Source organism: Equus przewalskii, chromosome 17 (genome assembly GCF_037783145.1).
Source record: "Equus przewalskii isolate Varuska chromosome 17, EquPr2, whole genome shotgun sequence".
Taxonomy (NCBI): Eukaryota; Metazoa; Chordata; class Mammalia; order Perissodactyla; family Equidae; genus Equus; species Equus przewalskii.
Window position 1 is genome coordinate 18,721,787 of NC_091847.1, and position 26,479 is coordinate 18,748,265.

The following is a 26,479-nucleotide window of genomic DNA, read 5'->3' on the forward strand; positions in this document are numbered from 1 at the left end:
GATTTCACATTTATTCTTAGCACCACGGTAATTCAAGGGAACTGCCTGGACTGCTTATAATGCAACCAGTGATTTGACTCTGCAACAGGCCACAAAGAACTCTGCTTTTATTAAACTTGAAATAGTCATTAAAATTACTCAACAAATTTTAATTTAAAACAAATGCATAGGGCTATTCTTACCAGGGAGCGATTCTGTTTCAGCTGAAAGCTTGCTGGTAAATCTTCCCAAAGGTCTAATTTTATATCCAAAGGAATGAAATTACAGTTCATCTGGTTTCCATCCTGATTATAGATTAGGAAGGCATTATTAATCCATTTTGTCTGTAGGCACCAGTAATTATTTTAAAAGTAAAGAACTGTACTATGGCATCATATGCCCAGTCTCCTAAAAGACAAACTGGGGTGGCACATCCCAGACGAGATTCCACCCACACAGCTGCCCTGAAAGGATTCTGAGTGGAGGAGGGGGGCCAAGCTCTCCATTGCCCCCTGGATGCCTCCAAGGCATTCACTCTTCAGGGTAAAAAATGCCATGTAGAGGGCTGTAGTCAACCAAACACAAGGTTTAAACATGAAGTATTTCTTTCACAAAACTAAAGGGAAGAGTCTCTGCTTGTAAAAATCTATTGTATCAACAATAGTTGAACCTATATTCTAATTCTCTCAGCCAAAAAGAAATGTTACAGTTCCCACAGCTGCTTTGGAAAAAACACACAAAAGTACTTACATATAGATTAAAAGTTTAGATATGCAACACTTATTCTAAACTCCGAATTAGACTTGGGATTTTGGCTGAAAGGAACAGTTCTTTAGAGTTATACTGTTAATACAACATAGGATGATAAACATCTGTTACTGCTCTTCCTCTTATAGGCAGTGAACTAGGGTTTTTATCCAAATTTCTACTTCTAGATTTTATTTCAGCTCTTCTAAGGTAAAAAGGAAAGATTCCTTTTCAACTCTATTCTATCTGTGAAAAGATCTGTGGCATTTCATCTGCTGAGTGTCTCCTATTTAGAAAATTAACTGAATAACATTTTATGATAATGGGACATATAAGTATTTAGAATAGTCATAAAAATGTACTATGGGTCAGCCCTGTGGCATAGTGGTTAAGTTAGGTGCACTCTGCATTGGCGGCCCAGGTTTGCAGGTTCGGATCCTGGGCACGGACCTATATCACTCATCAGCCATGCTGTGGTGGTGACCCACATATAAAGTAGAAGAACACTGCCACAGACATTAGCTCAGGGCTAATCTTCTTCAGCACACACACACACACAAAGCACTTGAGACTATTAAGAGAGCTATCAGGAATGTGAGGTGGCCCCTGCTATACAGGCTGGGTGGCAGAGCCAAAAGATGAGTCAGCGAGGCTGTCACTGTATTTGGCTAGGCAGCAGGCAAACTCTACCCTCTACCAGGAGTTTGAAGTTTCTCTCCTGTCTCTGCCCAAAATGGTAAAAACACTGATGAGGTGATTTAGGATGCAGAGCTTTCATTGTACAGAGCAAAAAGTTGAAAGAATTTAAAGGGCTTCTGAATTCCTATGGTGTGCTGTGCCTAGTGTCCATCCTTTGGCTTCTTGACCTTCAAGCCCTTCTGGGGACCAGTTCTCTGTTACTCTCATGTGATGGTCTGAGAAGCATGGCCTGGAGCTCCCCCAACATGGGGGATGAGGGTGGCTCAGGCACTTAGACCTGCTTCTAGATGAGCAGAGGAGTCCTTGGTGCTCCCCCATGTCTAGAGGCTTCACGTGGTGGACAGGGGTCCAAGCCTTTAAGAGGAGCGTTGTTGACTGCCTGGCTTCATTCTTGGTGTCTCTCTTGGCTGTGGTCCTACAATGGAGGCTGCTTAGGGCTTCTGGTATTCACGATCCTGGTCATCTCCTAATCTTCTAGCAATCTCTTCTAATCTTCAGTTAGAACTGAAAATTATTACCTGGCACACCATGTATTTCTATCTATATTTGGCTTAGTAGAAAACATGTAACTGAGTTTGGGGAGCTCCAACACAAGTCATCTTTAAAAACGGCATTTTTTCAATAGAATGGCCCATGAGTTTAAAAAGTTACAAATATTATTTTACTTTACTTATAAAGATTAGAAATTTGAAACTGTAGATCAAGTAAAAGTAATATAATCGCAGCAAATTTTTCCTCAAATACTCACACTAGTTCCCCCAGGTCAAAGTTCTCACATGGTCCCCAACATCCTTTCAGGGGATCCACAAAGTCAAAAGTGTTTTCACAATAATAGTAAAACATAATTTGCCTTTTTCACTTGCATTCTGTCACCGATGTATGGTGAAGTTTTCCAGGCACAGGCAGATATGAGCATCCCACAGTCTTCTATTAAGACTTTAGAGAAAACTGCTAAAAACGTAAAACAATGCCACTCTTCTCACTAAATATTATTTTTGTTTTATAAAATAATATTTTTAATAAAAATATGCTATTGATATAAATATATTTACATTATTGCTACTCTTAAATAAATGAATATTTTTAAGTGTTTTCATCTTAATTTCAAGTACAGTAAATATCAATAGATGTAACCCACATAAACGGAATATTTTGGGGTCCTCAACAAATTTTAGGAGCGTAAAGAGGACCTGACACTAAAAAGTTTGGGCACCTCTAACGTAGGCTATGGCAGGAATCTGAGCGATCATATTAGCAAAGCTTCACAAAGCTTGCTCAAGACAGATGGGCAGCCTCAGGCTTTTGCAAAGATGCTGCTGCTGCTGCGGCTACATTCACTGAGAGTTCCTTATGGCTGGGCACTGTGCTAAGTGCTTTACAGGAATTAGCTCATTTTATCCTTGCAACAACTCCTCTCCACTCTTTCAGCTGAGGAGACTGTGGCACAGGGCAGGTAAGTAACGTGTCCAAGATTGCACAGTTAGTACCAGGTTTGAACCAAGGCACTCGGGCCCTGAAGTCTATGCTCTTAACTGTATGCTGTCAGCTTCTCTTCATCTTCAGATTTAACACAGGAATTTGAGAATTAGCATTAAGGAGGAAAAGAACTAGATGCCAATCTCTTTGTTAATAAAATTAAATATCTCCACTGAAACATGAAAAATAAAGGCTTTTCTATGTTTCAAGCTACAGAATCCACATGATGCTTACCTTAGTATAGAGGTGAATCCGGTCAGTATTCTTACTTGCACAAAACATTAAGGTGTCATACACTGGCAAAGTGTCTGAGCTCTTCAACTGTTCTAATAAAGAAGATAAAAGAGAACCTGAAGGCTTACCTAGCCTTAATCCAAAATATCTTATTTTAATCTTCTGCAGGTTAGAATGATGAAATAGCTGTATCAAATTTATCAACATATTTGACAAAGAACATGTGCCTGGGCTTGAAATAAAACTTCCATGGTAGGCCACTGAAGAGCATATTGGCTTGTATGGGAACCAGTTGCTTTGTACTTTTGCTAATGACTCAACAAGAAAGAAACAAATTCAGAATTAGCTGAAAACATATGAGTCAGGCATAAGGGAGAATTTCCTGCTACCAGGAGTTATCAGTCTAGAAGCGGTCCGAAATCTAGACTTTTGCTAGAGTGGGTTTAAGGTGAGGCTGAATGAGCACCATTTTAATTATCAGCAGCAATATAGCTATGTCAAGGGCCACTTAAATGCCTGATTCCCTATGACCTCATGCCTCACATTCACAAAAGGAAATGAGTGAACAAGCTTCTCTTCTGATAATCTCTTTTTATTTATTCCTTTCTCAGTCCCACTGACCAATATATTCTGCAGGAGAGATAGGCTCATCAAAACATATTTAAATAATAATTATAGTTAACAGTTTAAGCACTTAAAATGTGTTCTAAGTACATATGTTAACACCTCTCAGAAATAAGTAGTGTATTTTACAGAGGAAGAAACTGAGGCACATTAACTTGCCCAAGGTCATACCACAAGTAAGATGACTTAAGCCCGGTAATCGGGCTCAAGCCTGTGCTTTTAACCTCTGCCACAGTTCCTCAGTGACCTTTTAAAGTATTTTCCCAGATCTAGAATTCTGTGATTTGTTTGCCATTCTACTTGGCAATGTCATCATATTTTTATTTTTCTAATCAAGCCATTGGTCACTTTACAAATTTGGTTTGTGGATTATTCCCATATTTCATAAATTCAAAAATGTACATTTTTTCCCACACTTTAACATCTCTGAAATTGGCAAGTCTCATAGTCAATAATCGTGGCATTTTACCATCAGTTTGGGCCAGGTGGTAGCTGTGAAGCAGTTCTCACTGCCTGAGCATGCATGAGCTCACTCATAACTACAATACTGTTGTCATTTTTTTTTTTTTTTAAGAATTTATTTTTTTTCCTTTTTCTCCCCAAAGCCCCCTGGTACACAGTTGTATATTCTTCGTTGTGGCTCCTTCTAGTTGTGGCATGTGGGACGCTGCCTCAGCGTGGTTTGATGAGCAGTGCCATGTCCGCGCCCAGGATTCGAACCAACGAAACACTGGGCCGCCTGCAGCGGAGCGCGCGAACTTAACCACTCAGCCACGGGGCCAGCCCCAATACTGTTGTCATTTTAACACTACACTTGAGGTATGTACAGCATTGTTGTCACTACATGTGTTGAGTTTAATTACCTTTAAAATATGTTCAAAATGTTTCACTATGATTTGGTATTGAACTGAAAAATTATCATGCATACTAAAAGAAAAACTGGATACAGAGCAGGAGAGCATATCAAATAAATTTGATATTAAAGAGGCTAATGTGTCATTGGAGGACTAACCAAAATTTTTCATATTCTTGCAAAGGAGTAACTCAGTGCTTCTACAGGCCTAAAGGAAGGAGATCCCTGCAAATACAGGAAGCTGTCTCACATTTGGATACCGAGATGTGCAAAAGGGTTGCCTATTACATGCCAAGCAATTGACTAAAGGCAGGAGAAAATGCCAAATCCCTAAGAACAAATGAAAGAAACAGCAAAGCAACAGAAGGTGGTATGACCTGGTCTGGTCTATAATTAAAGTATTATGTCATAGTTTAATTAGCAGTTTTTTTCCTTCTTAATGCACATAAAATACATTCATCTCATAATCTTTGTGTCTTCAAATTTGAAGAACTACAGTTAATGCCTTAATGCTTAAAGATCAGAAGTCATTCTTTGACAAAAAGCATTATAGGAACAATTCCAAATCAGGTGATATTCTTGGTAGCTAGCAGCTACACTGGGTTACACATTTCTTTTCATTGTTTCTATGAAGTGTAATTTAATAGTTTGAGACTACAGAGGATGCATCTTTTGAAGATGCAGCCATCCTTCCAGACCCTAGAATTCCAGTTAGAACAAAGTTACTGTTCCAGCATAGTACACACCACTCTAATTCTAAAAGAGCACATGCGGATAGAATAAACATTCGAACATAGAGTGCCTCCTCTTCCTTCTGTTTGTTTTTCACGGAAATCATGTTAGTGGGGACATGGGAAGCATATTGCTTGTGTGGAGTTAGCCCAGTGATCTGAGAAGTCAAAAAAGGAACAGGGGATATGCATAGGGGCAATGCTGGCATGGTCTGGAGTGGATGAGGCCAACGCAGATTTCACCAGCAGAATAGAATTTCTAAAAGTCGGATGATTTTTGAAAAGTATTTGTAAGTAAAACTAATATATGTCTTCCTCAAGGGGCCAGAATTTCACCTACCAAGTGAAGTACACCTACCAAGCCAGAATTTCCTGGCAATAGATGAAGAGACTCATGGCCCAGTTGATGACAATTGCCAGCTGTTGATTCTGGGCCTGCTGTTTAGTGCACTGAGCCATATGCTGTCCTCCAAGAGCCTCATCAGCACTTGGGGGATTGTCACAGCAGAAACAAGGAAACTAGAGACATAAAAGGTATACCCCACCTGAGTCTACACAGTCTACTTAAAGTCCCTTAAAACTAACAGACTAAACAGGATCCCTTCTGAGATATTCTTTGGGAAGACCTTGAGGAATGAGACGGAAGGAAGGTTGAGGAAAGAAGAAAGGAGGATGCCTTGAGCTCAGAAATTCTTAAATGAACATTTCATTTTAAAGCTATGAATCTGACAGCAAATTATATCTATGTTTAATAGCAATTGATTTAGAAGAAAAACTTCAACAGTCCGACATCTTGACAATTCTGGGGTTGTTATAATAAGAACATCAATCTGTGGGTTACTATGGTCACTAACTGAGTAACAAGGAAACTACTCAAAAGTACTCACAATCTTTTGCCAGCTGGCCCATAAAGATAGTGATGTATGACATACAGGCTGGTATTTGCCAACCATCACAGCTATAAATAATGAATGGAATCAACCAAGAAGTAAATAAATCCGAAACGCTACATGGTTGGCTCCAAGTACAGTCATGATTCACATAGTCTTGAAATTATGTACCTTAAAAACATTTCCTTAAAAAAAAAAACTCTTAAATTTAAAATATCCCAATTAATTGTAGCCATTTAAAAGAAATTCATGTGTAGAGGATTAATGATCTCCTAAGTGGCCGTTAATAATCTGTCAATCTTACAATTTTGTCCAAAAGAACCTCCCAAATATCAAAACCACCCCCATGGGCCAGGCTTGGTTGAGGCTGGGCAACAGGCCTGGGGGCAGTGCGTGCAGCTATGTATCAGTCCTACTCTCTGTGTAATGTCTGAATGCCAACAGCTCTGCTCTTCTTGCCATCTTGTGTTTAAGTACGTGGTTACAAATGGTTGGTATTTTTAATATAAATGAGAATAGAACAAACCTGGAACAAGGTAGTAATCACAAATCTACTAACAGTATTACATGTCTAAGTACATGGCTATTATTTGGATGCTAGAAATGGAAACAAGACTTACCATCACCTGGCCTGGGCGTGGTTCCATCTTCCGTCTCGATTTTGGATACTTCTTCCTTGCTCTCAGCCAAAGGTTCAGGTTCTGACTGTGCAAGGACTCGTTTTTCACAGTCAGCACTAGTCCAAACTTTTTTGGAGGTGTCTTTCTGAGAATCATCTTTCTCCTTTCTGTTTTTATCCTGGGGATAGCTGAGGCTATCTATTTGTAGAATTATGAAAATCAAACAAATAATTTACATATAAATTTAAATAAAGTCATCATTTACTCTAAGCCAAGTCTAAAAAGTAAAGTTTAAAAAAAGTCACAGCTAGGTCTCATAAAAAAGAAACAAAGTCAACAATATTTGCTCATTCTTTGGAAACGTCACTGGGAGTCACTAAATGCCAAGTGCTACTCGAGGCACTGGAGAGGCAGCAAGGGACCAGACAGGTAAGTCTCTGCGCTTCCTGGAGATTCCACACTATCTGGCAGAGATAGAAATAAACGGGTAACAAATAATTAGGGGCTTTTCAGAGAAAGAAAAAAACAGGGTTTTTCTGAGTAAGGAGAAGGGGTGAAGGGAGTAAAAGTGCTTGGAGGATCCCCATTTGAGCTGAGAGCTGTGCATGAATCTGGGAAGCCTGGCCCGGGGGCCTGTATTCTTGGATTAGATTCTAAATGTAACTGGAAGCCATTAGAGGGCTTTAGGCAAAGGAATATAATGATTTAAAATTTTAAGGGTCACTCTGGCTGCTGTGTAGAGATGGACCACAAGGGGCTCTGGTAGGGAGGTTCCTGAGGTCTGAGAGAGAGAATGATGGCTTCCAGTAGGATGGTAGCAATAAAGATAAAGTGGCTAGAATCAAGATATATTTTAGAGGTTATACCAGCAGAACTTGCTGGATCAAGTGTGGGAGGAGAGAGAGGAATCAAGGATGCTTCCTAGGTTTTTAGCATGATGTAGGGAAGATGAGGGAAGAGAAGATTTGAGTGTTAAATGTGGTGGTGGTGAATCAAGAATTCCATTTTGGACATGTTAAGCGTGAGGTACCTATTAGACATCCAGGTGGAGACGTCACATAGGCCACTGGCCATATCCAATCTGGAATTCAAGTGAGAGATAGAAGTCTGGGGATATGAACTGTAAGATGTCAAGTACAAACAACCGGTATTAAGAACAAAGATGACAGAAGTGTTACCTATTGACAAATATTAGTGTTCATTAAATACTATGCCAAATTTTATCTAATGTACTAGAGACTGCATTAGCCACCTTTATGCAACGGTATTTTATGGGAACTAATATTGCTCCTTTAACTTCTCAGATTCTACCATTTCCTCAAAGTGTTATAGGGCAGGCATTGGACAAAAAAATTTAGATGAATTAGAATTAATTAGAATTTTCAACTTCCGGGGTGCATCCAAATCAAGGTTGGACATAATTTTGCCAAAGTGTAGTGATATTAGTCTAATAATTATTATATTTATATACAGTAATATCACTGTTACTTAGGATATGTATTTCTCTTTAATCAATTCATATCGTTTGTGAATATTGTTTCATATTCACAAAAGGTGTTTTGTTTTCCTTTAGGTTGCTTGAGAATTAATTAAATCATGGGTTTAGACATTTTTATTGTTGCTCTTGGTATCACAAAGAAAAATCAGAACTATAAAACCCTATTAAACTACGATTTCTGTTGCTAAACCGCTCAACTTATATACTTAACGTGAACTGACATTATTTTGCAGTCACGAGATACTTTATTTTTATTGCCTGAAGCAGTTGGAAATTGAATGAGATAATGCAAATTGTGAGAGATATTATATGGAATAAGCTTGTGGTTCCAATTTAGTTCATAGACAACAGGTGTCCACATTTCAAATATAACCACCCAGATGGCAGACTTGTCATTTTGGTAGGAACACCCAGAATTGAAAGAGGAAAGACTCCGCTACTGATTACATTTCCTTTCAGATCAAAAGTAAGACAGAGGGAAGCAAGGCAGGCAGGAAGGAATTGCAGTATCAGAACTTATATCTTAGTGGAGTCTTTGTTAATGTCAATACTCTCAAGAATTCCCAGATGACTGAAAAGTAGATGTGTACAACTATTACAACAGAGAAAATAAAATTATTTCTTCCAGTTTCCAAAAGTGTCAACTTGGCATTTTGAGTTACCATAAAAATGGTCTTTAAAATTGGAAATAAAAGGAATACTAATGATCTTTTTCTTAAGACCACCACAGGTATTAATAACCATTTCAAAAACAAAATAAAAGATGGTGTATCATGCTATAAAAACATACTCTGAAGTATGTTTACGATTTCTACTTTTAAAATAGCATGTTTTGGAAAAGAATAAACTTAAAAACAGATATCAAATTCGTTCTTAAAAGAAGATCTATAGGGGAATATTTATAATTTGTCATGCAAGAATCATGGCACCATGTATATTTTACTAGGCAAAGAAGCTACATTGAATTATTTTGCTATTTAAACAAAAATAACTATAATTTCTTTAAAAACAAGCATTATCTACAGAGGAAAGAAAACAGCAGGTCTATGACTATAAAGCATATTTGCTGCCATAGCAACAGAGCTTCTATTCCTGCCCACTGAATTCATTTCCTGCTGGCATTAATCAGAAATGTCCATTTGTGCCAAATTAATGCCATGTCTCAGACACTCGGGGATATACATTCTTGACAGAACTGGGAGCTTTTCACATTCCACAAGGGGATAAATTCAGTCTTCACTATGTGAAGTTCTTACTCTAGCTTAAAAGCTACAGTCAGTGCCGAGCCACACTAACCTCTGATAACGGCTGTCATCTCTAAAAGCACAGGTCAGTTACCTGAAGACACCACTGCCAGCCCCGCCACGGTCACCCTCATGTACTCACCAGCACTACCTTGAGGATTCTCACACATTTCACAATACGGTAACACTGAGTTATTGATATAGGTGCAGAAACCACACTGCCAGCCCTTTCCAGGGAGGAGTGGGGGGGTTGCCTGGCCTGGAGCTTTGGTTTGCTGGGGCCAGGACAGTTTCTCCTCCAGGGGACTGCCGCGGTCATCGGTGGCGACTGATCGCAATCTTTTAGCTTTAGGTTCAAAATTGCTTTCACAATCAATGGTATCTTTAGGAACTATTTTTCCAGGGTCTGCTGGCATTACAGTATTTTCCTCCTGTGACATCCGTGATTCATCAGAAGAGGTCACCAATTGTCTTTTCTTAGGTTTTGGTGAAAAGAATGATCGAATATCATGCTGTTTTTCTTTTTCAAACTAGGAAAGACAAAGAGTTATCAAATTAAGGAGAATCTAATATGCTCTTTCTAAACGAAACTGCTTAACAAACTATTTTCCTTAACCATATTCCTTTGTCTTTTGACTACTTTGTTGGAAATGAATTCAATTACGCTATGACTCTTCATACATACATATACGCAGGATACCATTAACACATCCATATATTTCCTGTGTCTAACTTTATTTTAGCACTTACAACGTGCCAAGCACTTTACACTTACTAGCACATTTAATCCTCATGCCAGCTCTGTGAGGCAGGTACTATTATTCTTCCCATATTTCAGAGGAGGACTCCAGGTTTAGAGGTTAGGTAACTTGGCTATAGAAGTTATGTCATAAAAATACACTTCATAAACTATCTGCTCTAGATGTATGTCAGGGAAAAGAGGCGATTGTGTGTTTAAATATTTCAAGTCAATCAAGAACCTTGAAAAATGTTTTCATGCCCAAACTATAAATACAATGTCAATAAACAATATCTTTTTCATATTAAAATGTTTTCTTGACCAGAGAGCATTTTTCAAATAGCATTAAAGCTATTAATTAGAACAACTTCTTTAACAGACACATTTTAATAATTATCTTGTCTTCAAGAAATATATTTCTCTTTTCTAAGAATAGCTACATCACTATCTCATGTTTTTCATCTTTTCAATATATAAATCTCAGCCTCCTATTAAAGAAAGGAAGATACCTATCTCTATGATCAACTAGCTGGCAGTTAACGTAAATTAAATGAGTTAGTTTTAGAGAAGTCTTGCTGGGGCCTCAATTGGGTACCATGGTGGACACACACTGTGGCACACTGCATTTCCAATGATAGCCACACCAATTCTTATCCCATTTCACATGTTCTTCTCACAATGTGACATTGACACACCTACATTTAGAGGTGGGGTCTGTGTTCCCCTCCCTTGAAACTGGGTGGACTTGTGTAACCATCTCAATTAACAGAATACAGTGAAAGTGACGCTGTGAGACTTCTGAGGCTTGGTCGTTGAAGGTAACATGGCTTCCACTTGGCTATTGGCACTCTGTCTCTCTCTCTTTACATCTTGGGATGCTCGCCTTGGGAGCCTAGGCATCATGTTGTAGGGAAGCCCAGGCCACTTGGAGAAACTACGCGTGGATATTCAAGTTGGCAACCCCATATAGGCCCCCAGGGTACAGGCAGCATCAATTACCAGACAGTGAGTAAACAATCCTTCAGGTGTTTCCAGATCCCAGCCTGGAGGTCTTTGAGCAAAGGTCCCAGTCATCATAGGGTAGAGACACATCATCTCCATTATACCCTGGCTCAATCCCTCACTTACAGAAACCATAAGAAATAATATATGACTATTGTTGTTTGAAGACACTAAATTTTGGGGTAATTTGTTATGCAGCAATAGATAACAAAGACAGATACTATAGATAACGATAGCAAAATACTGTATATTGTAAAGAGAGATTTTACATAATAAATCTTATCTGCACTTCTTAGTGGTGCTGCATAAGAAAGATAGATTTAGCAAATTCATAAAGACAGAAGAATCAGTGGGAGCTATGGAAAGGAAAATGGGGAGTTATTGCTAAATGGTTACAGAGTCTCTGTTTGGGGTAATGAAAAAGTTGAAAATAGTGGTGATGGTTGCATAACATTGTGAATTTAGTATTAAGTGGCATCACTATTGAAGTACACACTTAAAAATGGTTAAAATGATGAATTTTATAATTATACATATATATATATATATAATCATAAATGTAAAAATTCCAAAAAAAGCAAAGGAGAAGGAAGGAAGATTTAGGTTGTTCCCATATTGGCAAAATTAAAACATATATTATAGGAAAAGAGCTCCCTCCCGTCATAATGTTCAACTTTTATTTTGTACGACTGTTATTTATATATTCTCATATACTATAAAAAAAGTCATCTAATTAGTTGTGGAAATTACAGAATCTAGGTAAAAATATAAAGACTGAAATCATTAACCATGAGATAAGATTTTTAAAACAATGCACAAGAGAAATTCTAACAAAAGGATGGAGAAAAGCAGAGAGATTAGCAGACGGATGGAGTTTAGTGGTAAAAAAAAAGTAACAGAAACAAAGATAAACATTTAAACAAAATGTTCTATTTCATATAATAGGACTGCAAAGAGGGCTTGCAGGACTTTGAAAATACTAGCAAATGTTCAGCAAGTTCTATGAACAAATTCTATCAGCTATTTCTAGTTAAACCATGGTGTTTTTACATGGAGGTCAATTTTCTGAGTCCTTGCATGTCTAGAAACGAGCCAATTTTGCCCTAACCCTTAGTCAGCAGTTTCATCGGGCATACAATTCTCCTTAAATCTTTAGACATTGCTCTATTTCTTCCCACATCTGATGATATTAACAGTGTTCCTTCATAAGTTGCAAACTTTTTCTTCATTTTAGAGGCTTTCAGGATTTTCTTTTTATTCCTGGTGTTCTAAATTTTCACCATGACCTATATTTATATATCTATATCTATATGCCTTCTACTTAGCACCCAGGATACCTTAATTTTGAATTGTTTTGATTATCTTTAGCTTTTGGAAATTTCTAGTTTCTTCCTCTTCATTTTCTTTTTTTCTGGAATTCCTGTTTGCAGAACATTAGACTGAGACATTTATATCCTATCTTTTATTCCCATATTTTCCTTCTCTTTGTCTTTTTACCCTCTAAACTCTTGGAGTTTTTCTCTATTTTTATCTTTCAATTAAGAATTATTTTGTTTTGGCAGTCATATTTTTAACATCTAAAAGTTCCTTCTTATTCCATTTCTTTTTCGTAGTATTCTGACTTTATATTTGCAATAAAATCTCAAATCTGACGCTACTAATCTGAGTTTTTAAAAACTTATCTTTAGCATCAGTTTATGTATTAGTTTATGTTTGTTCACCTCTTTCATGCTACAGATCTTCTTCTGAAATGGCCAAGGACCTTGGTCATCCCTTCATATATAAGAATGAAGGGATGGGAGGGTTGCCTGGGAACTCAGGACACATGGGGCTTATCACCAAGAAGATCTGATAGGACAGACTGACTGAATGTGAGGGGTGAGGAAGATGGACGGGCCCAGAGTGATCCTCAAAATCCCAAATTTCTGACTTGTACCATTGTAGGGATGATATTTTCAGTTACTGTAACAGGGAATATGGGAAGATAAATGGGCTCATTAGAAGGCAAAAAGAGAAGAAATAAGAAAATCAGTTCACTCTTAGACATGTATGAGGGCTGGTGGGTCCCGAGTGGAGAGTTCCAGGAAGCAGGTCTGGAATTCTAGAGAAAGAGAGAACTGGATTCACACATCCAGGACCCCTGACATATAGAGGTGGTTACAATCAGAGGAGCGAATGTCATGATACAGGGAGGGAGGAGGAAGTAAGAAAAGGTGAAAGTCAAGGACAGAAAGGAGGGGAACAACATTTAAGGGTGGAATGAGGAAGAGATACCAAGGAAGGAAACACAAAAGGAACACTAAGAAAGGGAGAAAAATCAGGAGAGTCGTGGCTTTAGCGGCTGTGTGTTTTGGGTTCCCATTCAATACATGGGGTGCTCACTGGGCACCTTCAATCAAAAAAACTCACGTCCCTCAGTTCTGGGAAATTTTCTTCTATTTTTTTCCTTCCTCTGTCTTCTCTTTCTGGAATTCTACTAAGCAAAAAGCTTCTGAACTGATCATTTCATTTTCTTCACTTTTTCTATCTCTATTTGTTCTACTTTCTGTGTGATTTCCTCATTATCTTCCTTTCTATCCTTGTTGAATTATTATTTTCTGATATTACAGTTCAATTTCTAAGGGCTTTTCCTTGTTCTGCTTTCATGGGTGCAATATTTTCTTTTATTTCTCTGTATATATTAATGGTAGTAGCTTGTTTTTTTTTAAAGTTTTCTTCACCTCGTTGCATTGTCTCTGCTTCTTTTGTATCCCTTTCTTGGCTTACATGCTTGTTTTGCTCTCTGCTTGCCACATGAAAGGCTTTCCTCCATGCCTGGTGGCCTTTGCTGTCCGTTCATATTTAAGAACAAGACACTAAAACGCTATTGGAAGTTCCATGAGGGGGACTTCACTGAAGGTCATCAGTGACTGTCAGGAGACCTGTTTCAGTCTCCATAGTCTTTTCTTGGTCCAGTCAATTTCTCCAGAAAGGAGTCTCCAGTCTCCTGCCTGAAAGATACAATGCTGACTACCAGTGACCTGGGACCCAAGGATTTCACCACTAACTAAAGAGTCTTTCACTTAAGACACTTGCTTTCAACTTACTGTCTTACTCCTTTCCCTCAGCTGGCTCTCTTCCTAGATATACTTTAAAGACATTTTTAGAAGGAGCAAATAAAACAGCTAAATAAATAAAATATAAGAAATACACATATAAAATACAAAATAAATATAATATACAATAACAGGCCATCATCACTTAGACTAAATAATGTTTAAATAATATTAGAATCTTTTGTCCCATTCTACATTTTAAAGAATTTGTTTCTTTAAAAACATGTTAATCTCTCCATCTGACCACCAAAAACTAAAACACAACAAAATTATTTCAGATTTGTTTATAAAAAAAGCAACCGTCCTAACAATACAAAAAAACCCTAAGACATCTTTCCAAAAAGAATTCTCAGAGCCTTAAAATATCAGCTTTACAGTTGATCTCTTTAATTAAGCTATTTAATTAAGCTATTTTTAAAAGAAGTTCTTTTACTTTTTAAGCATTGACTAATTTTGGAAATTAGCGTCTGAGACGTTCTCATTATGTGCCAGAGGCAGGTTGAGAGTAAAGGCTAGCAGTGACTGACAGTAATCAGAAATTGATGCATACCTCTGCCACCATGAGGATTTACTTACAGTGCATGGGAGTAATCAATATAGGTGCTATTTTGAAACCACATCTGCTTGGGTAATCATAAAATGAGACTCGAGCAAGCAAAACCCAGAAAAGGAGTGGGTGTGTGAAAAGGGAATTATTTTATATAATTTTGAGAACCAAAGGATACACACAGAGTATAATTTTAGAAAAAGGAGAGGGCAAGATTAACCAGTAGCAATGACTTTAGCTAAAGTTAGGATGGCTAAATTGGACAATGATGAATGTGGTTACAGGTAGTTAACCTTCCAAGTTGGTGCCCTGGCCGCAGGGGTGCCGGAAGCTGTAAGGCCTAACAGGAATAAAGACTTCCTCTGAGATAATCAGTTAGAAACCTGATCCATACTATCGGTTATGTTTTCTGATTGTAGCCTCTAAGCGATCAGGCAGGAAGTTCGTTGACAGGTTTCTCTGACACTTAGCTGCTATGACTGATAGAAAAACAGGTGAGAAAACCTCTTTGACACATCCTAATGGTAATTATAGGTGTCGGATGGGGACAGAGAAGGGTTACAGGTTTACTGAACACGAGTGCTTAAGCTGGGATCCGTGGGCCTCTCACAAGACCTTGGATGGCCTTCAATGAGCCTGAGAAATCCCTGAAATTATCTATAAAATGTTGTCTGGATTGTATGTGCATTTCTGGGGAGCAATTCTTGACTCTCTCTATAGTCTCAAAGGTGTTCAGGACCCAACAAAGGTTAAGAGCTACTGGATTAGAATCAAACGTCTGAAGATGCACATGTGGTTTGATAGCTCCATTTCTTTCCTGAATTTTCTACAGAAGAGAGAGTGAGGGTTCATGTGTGAATGTACACGTGTAGACATATGTAAACTAGCTCTTTTTTATATTTGATTTTTTTTTTGAGGAAGATTAGCCCTGAGCTAACATCTGCTGCCAATCCTCCTCTTTTTGCTGAGGAAGACTGGCCCTGAGTTAACATCCGTGCCCATCTTCCTCTGCTTTATATGCGGGATGCCTGCCACAGCATGGCTTGACAAGCAGTGCATAGGTCCGCACCCAGGATCCGAACCAGCGGACCCCGGGCCTCTGAAGCAGAACACATGAATTCAACTGCTGCGCCACTGGGCCAGCCCCCTAGCTCCTTTTAAGGGGAAACAAATACATAAATTCTCTGAAATACTTAATAAGAATCCCTCAGCTTCTCTCAAGTAATAACTTCAAAACCTGAAAAATACCAAAACAGAGTAACTTCTACTCAGGCATGAAACATATTCACTTAGCTCCTTTGTCTGTTACTGTAACTGGACTCTGAACTGCTTCCCATAAGACAGCAAATGACATGGGAATGCTCACACAGTCAAACAGAGAGAAACTATTGATGAGGTGAGTAGAAGAAAGTGCATGGATTGTAACCGCTAGGGAATTACTGTGCTGGCAGGACTCAAAGGCACAATGTCACGTAGCTCAGCTTAAAACTAAACACACTATCCTTGATGCTTTGAGACAGTGCCATATCATCATGAGCTCCTTATGGAGATTCCAGCAGGTATTTGGGACATGTCTGGTTAATAAAAGAAGGAAGTGACCTTGAATGAGAGCTGTAGACACAGATACTAAATGTGAATGCAAAATTCCTGTATCTGTCAGATGCTTCTAATTAATTTCCTTTTTGTCTTTTTTTTATTAAATTAGTTTTTTACAAAGTGAATATGGATCCACTGATTAAAGCATCTGAAAAAAAGGCAGTAGGAAATAATTGTAAACAAAATGTTCCCCAAATAAACACGTTTTCTAAAAGTATTAGATTATCAGTAACATGACTCCTTGCAGGAGCAAGCTTTATCAGTGTCGCCAAAATAGACCAGAATCCTCTAATTACAACAGCATACTGATAGTCAAACACTCAGCACCCATACCATCCTGGCAGTTCCACATTTGAAAAATTACCAACTTTATTAATGTTATCAGCATTTCTCAGTGGTAAAGAAAGGCAGGAATACAGAAAGACAAAATATTTTTATGGCCTAGGAAAGCTTTGTTACTTAATAGCAAGATTAAGCTAAAAAGTCTTTTATGTTTTGTAACTACATTCTTGCACTTAGAAGAGACATTATAGTAACAAATTATAGAAAATGTTCTAACTCATCATTACTATTTGTCCTTGTAAAGAAATAACTATATTAAGTGAACTTTGTAATGTGTAATAAACAAGAAACTTAAATGTAGGTGTTTCTAAAAAAGGAGGAGCAATCTAAGTTTGCAGTAATTTTTATCACAAGGCTTAGGGAAATAGTTAAGTCAACATACCTATGTCATAAGTGATGTGGAAAATAGAAGAACATATTCCTCTCTGCAGTTATATACTTAACACTCAGTTATTATGTTCCTGTCTTTTGTTCAATATTGTTTTTGAAAAACAAAAGAAAAAATATTGTTTTTGCCGAGAAGTGCTGGGAATAAAAACTGAAAAATGCTTAAGGTGGCAAAATGCGTGTTTTTATCTGAAAGGTTCAGGGACCTAATATATTTGCTCTGCTTTGCACCAGGGTAAACCACTGCTCTTTAGAGACAAATCCCCTGGCCATGACGATAGGATTAAAAGTCAGTTATTACAACTGAAGGAGAGGAAAAGGAAATCTAGTAAAACTCATAAAAACAATAAAGCACTTCAAAGCCTGGTGCGGCTCCAGAGCAGCACACACCACCACCAAAAGCACTGAGGACGGGTTTAACAGGCTTTGATCAAAGGGCAGCTCTGGTAGGAACCATGACTGCCTCATATCATTCATCTCCCGTTCCTAAAAGAATTAACAAATCCGCTGTGTTACAAATGGGTGATTGGGACATCTTGCTTGTCTGCTGAATGGCAGACGATTAATGACTGGAACTGGAACTAAAAGCCTTCACTAAAATTTGTAAACAAGCCAGAGGATAGAGAGTCACAAAAGTAGGGTTTTAATTATCTAACTAAAAAAAAGACGAATTTAAATTCTCCTAAAAAAGAAATGACTGACTGAATTTTCAGATTTTGCAAAATGTCCATTCCTATGTAGTTAAATAAAATTTTGGCAATGATCCACTCTTAGGCACAAGTTTTTTTCTGTGGGCATAGAGAAAATAAAACAACACTCTGATTAAAAAAACAAAGTGGTAAAAAAAAGAAAAAATGTTATTACTTCTTTTTTAAAGATGACATCAAATGCAGTGCAGGCAAATGTTTTTGGGAATGGCTATCTCTTCCAACAAGGACAATTAGAACTTAAAACCAAAATATTATATAATATAATGGACAGATCACTAGAATGTGACTCAGAGGGGTAAGTTAATCAGTACCCACGTGCCATAATCTCTCTTTTAAGGCCTGGTGTCCAAAGGCCTCACGGACATCAGCTGAGTGGTTCAGAGGCTCCTCAACCTCAAGAGGTCCTGAATGGACCCTTCATGCTGTCCATCAGCCAGCTCCTCTCCTACCATCACAATCTCTTGGCTCCCCACTCCTTACCAAATTAACCACGAAGCCCTCTGCTCTGGATTCTCCAGTTTTAGAGTAAACTGGATCACTTCCTACCACTTCATTTTGTCCTCCCCTACCTACCTCTGGTTCTGGCAACTCCCTTAAATGCTTGCTTCAAACTCCCCTCCCCTTTCTGCACTTGCTGCTATCAGGCAGGGTTTCATCCAGGCCACACTCTGTTGATTCTACCTCTGAAATGTCTGGAATTTTTATTTTCCTCTTCATTACCACTACCACTGTTAGGAGTTCGTGGAGTCCGTCTGGGAATCCTTGACAAACGAGCCTTCTCTATAGTAATAGCCTTATGAATAAAAAGGAACGGACTTTATTAGTAGACCTGTAAGTGCCTGACAGCACCAAAGTAAAATTTTGGTAAAAGGTGTACTGAAGAAGCTGGCTAAAACCCAAACCCACAATGGGACTTCTGACTTCTCACCCCAAATCTAGCAGCAGAGGAGACCATAGGGCCTTCCAGGGGAGGCACATCTGCTCTACTTACAGTGGAGACACAAGTGCGAGAGGCACGCCTCTGCAGAGTACAGTAACCCACTAGCCCTGAACTGCAGCCCACCCAAGTTCTCATGCTCTGAAAAATCAGGTTAACAACTCCTCCTCCAGGGGAAGGCGGAGAAAGCCCTGAGAGGGAGTGGAGAGACGGGAAACCCCTTCACCACAGACTGAAACGGGATGGGAGGGAGGGCAGAAGTAATCCACTCCCTAAATACCACTGCCTCTAAGAACCTCTGTCTCTCCTCCTCCCCTTCATTTCCCACACTGCCACCAGGATTATCTTCTATAAACAGAAATCTGATCACGTCACTCATCTCCTTAAAAGCCTCTCATGACACTGCACTACTTCCAAGATAAAGTCCAACTTCTCGGCGTGGCATGCGTGGGCTCCTCTCCATCTGACGGATGCCAAAGTTTCAGCTTTCTTCTCCTTTGACTCACTCCTCGTGTGCCTTATGCTCACACATTCACATGGAATTCCCATTCCCAGCACAACGGATATCTGCTCATGACTGTGCTTTGGGGAATGTTCTTGGTGTCCCTGCTGGCTGAACCAGGACCTGCTCCCTTTGAACTCATCCTTCAAAATCCAGCTCAGAGTTTCCTAAGGAAATTTCCCACGTGCCCCAGGTAGTTATTTATTCTGTCCTGTGTTCCCAGAGCCTGGTTTACATATCTCTATTTTCACATTTATTATGCTGCATTAAAATGACTTGCTCACAGTTGTCTCTCCCAAATTAAGAGTAAGCTCCAAGGGAAAGTTAGCTGTTTTCTTTATCTTTGCACCTAGCATATAGTCTTCTATAAATAACAGCTTTATTGTGATATAATCTATTTATATGCCATAAAATTCACTCTTTTTAAGTGTCCACTTTAGTGATTTTTAGTATTTTCAGAATTATGCAACCACTAGCACCATTTAATAAAACATTTTCATCACCCTCAAAAAAGAAACCTTGGGGGGCCAGCCCGGTGGCACAGTGGTTAAGTTCACACGTTCTGCTTTGGTGGCCGGGGGTTTGCTGGTTCGGATCCCGTGTGTGGACATGGCACTTCTTGGCAATTCATGCTGTGGTAGGCGTCCCACATATAAAGTAGAGGAAGATGGGCCGGGATGTTAGCTCAGGGCTAGTCTTCCTCAGCAAAAAGAGGGGGATTGGCAGTGGATGTTAGCTCAGGGCTAATCTTCCTCAAAAAGAAAACCCTGTACCAATTAAGCAGTCACTTTCCATGTCTCCTTCCCTCAAACCCCTAGCAACCACAAATCTATTTTATTTCTCTACAGATTTGCTGATTCTGGCCAATTCATATAAATGGAACCAGACAACATGTGGCCTTTTGTGGGCTTCTTTCACTTAGTGTAATGTTTCCAGAGTTCATTTATGTTGTAGCATATATCAGTACTTCATTCCTTTTTATGGCCAAATAATATTCCACTGTATGAATATACTACTTTTGTTTATCCGTTCATCAACTAATGGACATCCGGACTGGGCTAACTTTTTGGCTATTATGAATCATGCTGCTATGACATTTATGTACAAGTTTCTGTGTGGATATATGTTTTCAATTCCCTTGAAAGTGGAATTGCTGGGTCACAGGGTAACACCGTGTTTAACATTTTAAGGAACTGCCAGACTGTTTTTCAAAATGGCTGCACCATTTTACTTTTCTACCAGCAAGGTATGAATGTTCCAGTTTCTCTACAACTTTGCCAAAATTTGTTGCCTGTAATTTTAGTCATCCTAGTGGGTGTGAAGTGATATCTCACTGTGGTTTTGATTTGCCTTCTATATAATCTTACTAAATGTTTATATAATGAATGATCTCTGAATGCTCTGTATGTAGTACACATTCCATAAACATTGGCTAAACCAAACTGAAGTGTTTCAATGTTCTCTATTCACTCCACAAATAATCGAGGGTCTACAGTGTGCTAACTCTAATGCATCTAGTATATTTCAGCCAGGTTATGAAGGGGACTTTGGAGCAGAAAGACCTGGGTTCAAATCCTAACCCTGCCACTTACTGGTCATACGAACTTGGGTAGATTATTTAACCTTTCTGAGCTTTAGTGAGAAATGGTAACAGTATCTGCCTCATGGTGTAGCTGTGAAGGTTAAATAAGATCACGAATGTTAAAGGCTTAGCACAGTCGCTACATGGAACCACCATTCATATATTTTAATTATTATTACTGAGTGAATTGAAATCATAAAGGTAAATAAGACAAATGTCTAGTAATAATACTTTGTGACATAAGATATTTATATATCTCTGTCTATAACAATGAGGCTACCCTCTTGTCCTCATTAGGCTATTATGCAGACTAATTATATAACATTTGCAGAGTGGTTTGAATTCTAAAATATATATTAAATAAATATTCTAATTTAAAATGCGTTAGTTTCAAGTTCCAGTGCTTTTGCATATTCAGAAACAAGAGATTTTGGACAAGAGAGATTTAGACTTCGCGAATACCACAGCTTTGGGGGTCAACTTTCTTTTTGCTACCATTTTTTCAACCAGACAATACATAGGAAACAAGGTTATTTTTTATATGTATGAGACAATTTCTTATTTGTACTTCTTAGCCCACAATAAAACAAACATTTCATACAATGTTGGCATTTAATAAAAGATGCAGTTTGTTTCTGAATTTTGAGGGCATATTTTAAAATTTTATAGTTGTGCTGAAGAGTTCTCCTTCCCAACTCCATATAATTTTTTTGCAGCAGACCAGCAGCCATCCTATATATTTTTAATGCAAATGTGGGTGTCTGAAATGTAAATTTGCCTTGAGGAAAGCATGATCTAGAAGGCCTTGAGGACAACAGACCAGGGGACTTGAGGATGGTTATGAGAGAGAAAAGGCAGGCGTGTGAGCCAGGACAAAGACGCAAGGCCTGAGGCAGGGTAAGGAAGGTTAGGCAACCAAGGAGAGGCTCATGAGGAGAAAGGAAAACTGGGAGATATTGAACTAAGAGCCCACAAAAGGAAAACAACTAGTAAGGGAAAGCAGAGACCGCGTGTGGCTGAATTTGGGAACTATCTGGAGATGTGTTCCAAAATGGAAAGAAACTACTCTCTGAAGTAACAAAATGGAAGCAGCTCTGACTTACCGAGATCTGAAGGAGAGGAATCAAGCAGACAGAAGACTTGTCCTAAGCAGGAGTAGGATTTGTGACCCCTACTAAATTAGCCCTTTCTGTTGCTCACGTGTGAATCACTTCCGCACCACGTTTCTCTTCAGATACTTTATAGTATATATGTATACGGTGGGAGAAAGGGACCTCAGAAGCCATTTAGTGATCCAGGGACTCAAATGGCTGGATAAATGATCCTGCTGATTATCCATTAAGGGCCAGAAGAGGATGGGAAAAGGCCCTGAAAAGGATATGGGAAGGGCCCAAGTTTTCCACAGCTACAGCCAAAGGAAGGAATACCCCTCAGATGATGGCAGCAAAAATGAAAATCAGACAGAGAGGGAGGCTTCCTGTTTCAATATTCCACTCAGTCTATTTTATTCAAAAACAGCATTTAATTACTTAGAAATGACAACATAGACTAATATAGTCCATACCCTTCCCTCCTTCCATCTGGAGATGACCTACTTTATCATTCAATGGAAGCCAATGTAGGAAAATCAAAACACCTCAAAACCGAAAGAGTACTTAGAAGTCATGCACATTCAGACAGAGAAGAAAAGGAGAAGCTTGAGGAACTGGATCACATCTGAGACAGTGACCCTGGAAGAAGACTCCAAGACAGGACTGGCTGCTGAAGGGACAGCCAAGTGGGCAGTGCAAGGGTACCTTTCCTTGTGGTGGAATTATTCCTTTTCATTTGAGTCGGACTTCCATCTGAGTTTCGTCTGGGTTATTAAATAATTTCTTTAAAAAAATGTAAGTATATCTAGGACGGGTAAAGAATTGCGACTCATACATTTTTGTTGATTAATTCCATGCAGGATGTTAGTCAAATATTTAACAACAGCTATAGCAGGGGCATTAACTAAGTGTTGGGTTGAAGCAAAGAACTAGAGGCCCCATGCTGTGCCGGATCATGGGGAGGTCCGGGGGGCCCTCTGGTGGGGTGAGGGAGCACAATGAAGGGATTGAAGAAGTGGCTATTAACCAACATTAACAAAATATTTACTATTTTAACAACCAGTACACTTATACCTATATATACTGGTAGAGTATCAGTCCTGGTTCCATGTATTTTTTTATTCTAATAGTTAGCTGAATTATGTTACTGAAAGAGAATTCTGATTATGAGAGGAGGGAAATAAAAGATAATGCCATTCTGAAGGGCAAGAATACCAGGGGAGAAAGAAGGCAGGAGATACCAAAACTAGTACAAAAATTTTGTCCAGGAAAATTTTCACTCATTCTTCTCCTCCTCTTCTTCCTAACCACAGGTCTCCCTGCCCCAGGGCCCATAATCATACTAATATTAGGCTAGGTCAATTCACTGAAAACCAATTTGCCAAATTTACCAAACTTCTTGGTTTTCTAAAAGTCATTTATAGATTTCCCAGAATTTATTTTTGTTGAGGAAGATTAGCCCTGAGCTAACATTTGCCACCAATCCTCCTCTTTTTGCTGAAGAAGATCAGCCCTGAGCTAACATCTGTGCCCATCTTCCTCCACTTTGTATGTGGGATGTCTGCCACAGCATGGCTTGAGGAGCCGTGCATAGGTCCATGCCCAGGATCCGAATTGGCGAACCCTGGGCTGCCAAAGCGGAGTGCTTGAACCTAACCACTGTGCCACCAAGCCAGCCCAAAGTCCATAGCATTTTGAATGTGATGGATTGGCAGGGTTCAGAAGACTGTGGGGAGCTAGGGATCCAGGGTGCTGGGGCCTCCAGACTCTCTTCCTGCCCTCAGCTTATCCTCTCTTTGCTGTTCAGGCCTGGTCTCTGCTCCTTGGTCTCCTCCTCTTTGAGCCTCTCAGGCTCCCCTTCTCCAGGGAGAAGATGGGCTGGGCTGAGTCATGTGCTGACTAACACACACAATCCATGGTTCTTCCGGCTGTGGATGGTCCCTTTTCTTTGCCCCAGCTCTAACCTCCAGCTTCAGCAGCAGGGCAACAGGACAGATAAAATGAACATTCCTTAAAATGCTGACACTAGAGAAATATTCACAAGCTGTCAAAAACCATCCAATTAGAACTGTTAGAAACTTTTTAAACAAGTTTTTGATGACAAAGGGCAAATTTGGTTAACTAGCAAAGTTTAATCGACAAAATTGGAAGTATCCTGGAAATGCTAAATGTAGAAAAACTTTTCTTAAAGGCTTTAAGAAAGAATAAGAAAGAAATCAGTATAAATAGTAAAATTCCCATAGGAAATGCTGAAATTTTGGCAACATTCAGAAGAAAAATATGTTCATTGGTAGACTAAATTTCCTTAGAACATTTCAACAAATTGAACATTTCTTAAAATGCATGAAGCTAGGGGCCAACCTAGTGGCACAGTGGTTACATTCGTCCACCCCACTTCAGGGACCCAGGGTTTGAGGGTTCGGATCCCAGGCATGGACCTAGCACCACCACTCGGCAAGCCACGCTGTGGCAGTATCCCACATAAAATAGAGGAAGATTGGCACCAATGTTAGCTCAGCAACAACCTTCCTCAAGCAAAAGGAGGAAGATTGGCAACAGATATTACTCAGAGCCAATGTTCCTCACACACACAAAAAATACATGAAGCTGGAGGATGTAAAGACAAAGTGGTGAGTGGCATGCCCACCTAAAGTAATTCAAAGTACATTTCACATGCTGGCCAAAAGACAAATAAATACAAACAAAGTAACAAATCAAAACAAACAAACGGTCCTTTACATTATAAGATTCCAATTTATATAAAACATCCTATGTATAAAGACATGCATTGAAAAATCTGTGCAAGGTAACACTAAACTGTGAAAGATAACACCTAACTCAGGAAAGTAAGATTTGTTAAGGATAATTGGGCAATTACTTTTAACTTTGTAAACAGATAGATATTGGTGTTCAGATGCATTTTTTTAATAGCTTTATTATATATATTTTTTTTTCTTTTTTTTTTGCAGAGAAAGATTCGCCCTGAGCTAACATCTGTCGCCAATCTTCTTTCTTTTTTCCTCCCCAAAGCCCCAGTACATAGTTGTATATTCTAGGTGTAAGTTGTTCTAGCTCTTCTATGTGAGCCACCACCACAGCACGGCTACTGACAGATGAGTGGTGTGGTTCCAGGACTGGGAAACGAACCTGGGCTGCTAAGGCAGTGAGAGTGCTGAACTTTAACCACTAGGCCATCAGGGCTGCTCCAGATGCACCTTTAAAACAATAAACACGTATATATACAGGAAGATATGTTTCAAATTCTCAATTCTTATCCTAGAAATGAACTCAAACATAGTTCAATAAGGAATCTTAGAGAAAGAACAGCCACAAATCATAGTTTTAGTTATATATATTTTAAATACCTAGGATATCTATTGATTTGTTTATAGACCAAAATATAATATAATAAACACTACTTAAAGGAAAGCAGTTTTTTTAAATAAAAATGTTTTAGATGTAATCCTTCTATTTTTTCAGTAATATTTGACAGAATGACATTCTAGTATCCTAAAAAAAATATGTACTAGCCCTGCAAATTAGATAGATAAAAAATTTAATAAGATTCCACATAAAAATATTCTGTTTTCATGGAACTAAATTTTACATTAAAATTTTAATTTTGCATTATGAGAAACATGTGCAGACTTCAATTTTATGCCTATAATTTCTGATTTCTTTAAAAAATTAAAATTAAACTCCTCATAACTCTCATGCCATATAGCCCCAAAAGAGCTAGGAAAAAGCAGATAGTCTGAATGGCTATAAGCTTCTCACATATATTATTTCTTATTCTATTAAATATGGCCTCCAAATAGCATCTGTTATGGTACAGAGAATATAACACCCACATACTCACCATTCAAAATTTACAAATACTAATATTGTAACATTTACTTCTGCTCCTTTTTTAAAATAAAAGAAATGAAACATTTCTGATGAAGTTGCGATCACATTTTTACTCTTCCCCAGATATAATATGTATTTTTCCAACTTGTATGTTTTATTACATACACATGTACTCATAAATACATAATATTATTTGTGTGTATGTATGTGTGTGTGCTAAGCATTTTTAAAATAACACGTTTTTGAAATCTGGTCATGTAGATACACATAAATCTAACTCCTTTATGTTAACTTCTAAACAGCATCTTATGACAGTTTATGTAGCCATTCTCCTACTGTTGGGCATTTTGGTTGTTTCCAATTTTTTGCTCTCCAAAAAATGATTCAATAAACATCTTTGTGCATGTATCCTTACACACATGTGTGAGAATATACTCCTAGCAATGGTATTCTAGCAATGGGAATATATTCCTAGCATTTCCAACTTTACCTATTGCCTAATAGT

General features: G+C 38.5%; 1 protein-coding gene across 10 annotated transcripts in view; it reads right to left on the bottom strand.

Moving 5' to 3' along the window:
- Positions 1–26,479, bottom strand: part of ZRANB3 (zinc finger RANBP2-type containing 3) — a 216,319-nt gene that overhangs the window by 14,820 nt on the left and 175,020 nt on the right. For all 10 annotated transcript variants that reach the window (XR_011528336.1, XR_011528335.1, XM_070579602.1 and 7 more), the window contains 4 exons: positions 9,738–10,125; positions 6,854–7,051; positions 3,136–3,227; positions 183–284 (listed from right to left, as the gene is read on the bottom strand). Coding sequence is in view for 8 of the 10 variants with exons in the window: in XM_070579602.1 (XP_070435703.1) it covers positions 183–284; positions 3,136–3,227; positions 6,854–7,051; positions 9,738–10,125 (780 nt within the window). In the remaining 2 variants the exon portion in view is untranslated. The remainder of the gene's footprint in view (positions 1–182; positions 285–3,135; positions 3,228–6,853; positions 7,052–9,737; positions 10,126–26,479) is intronic.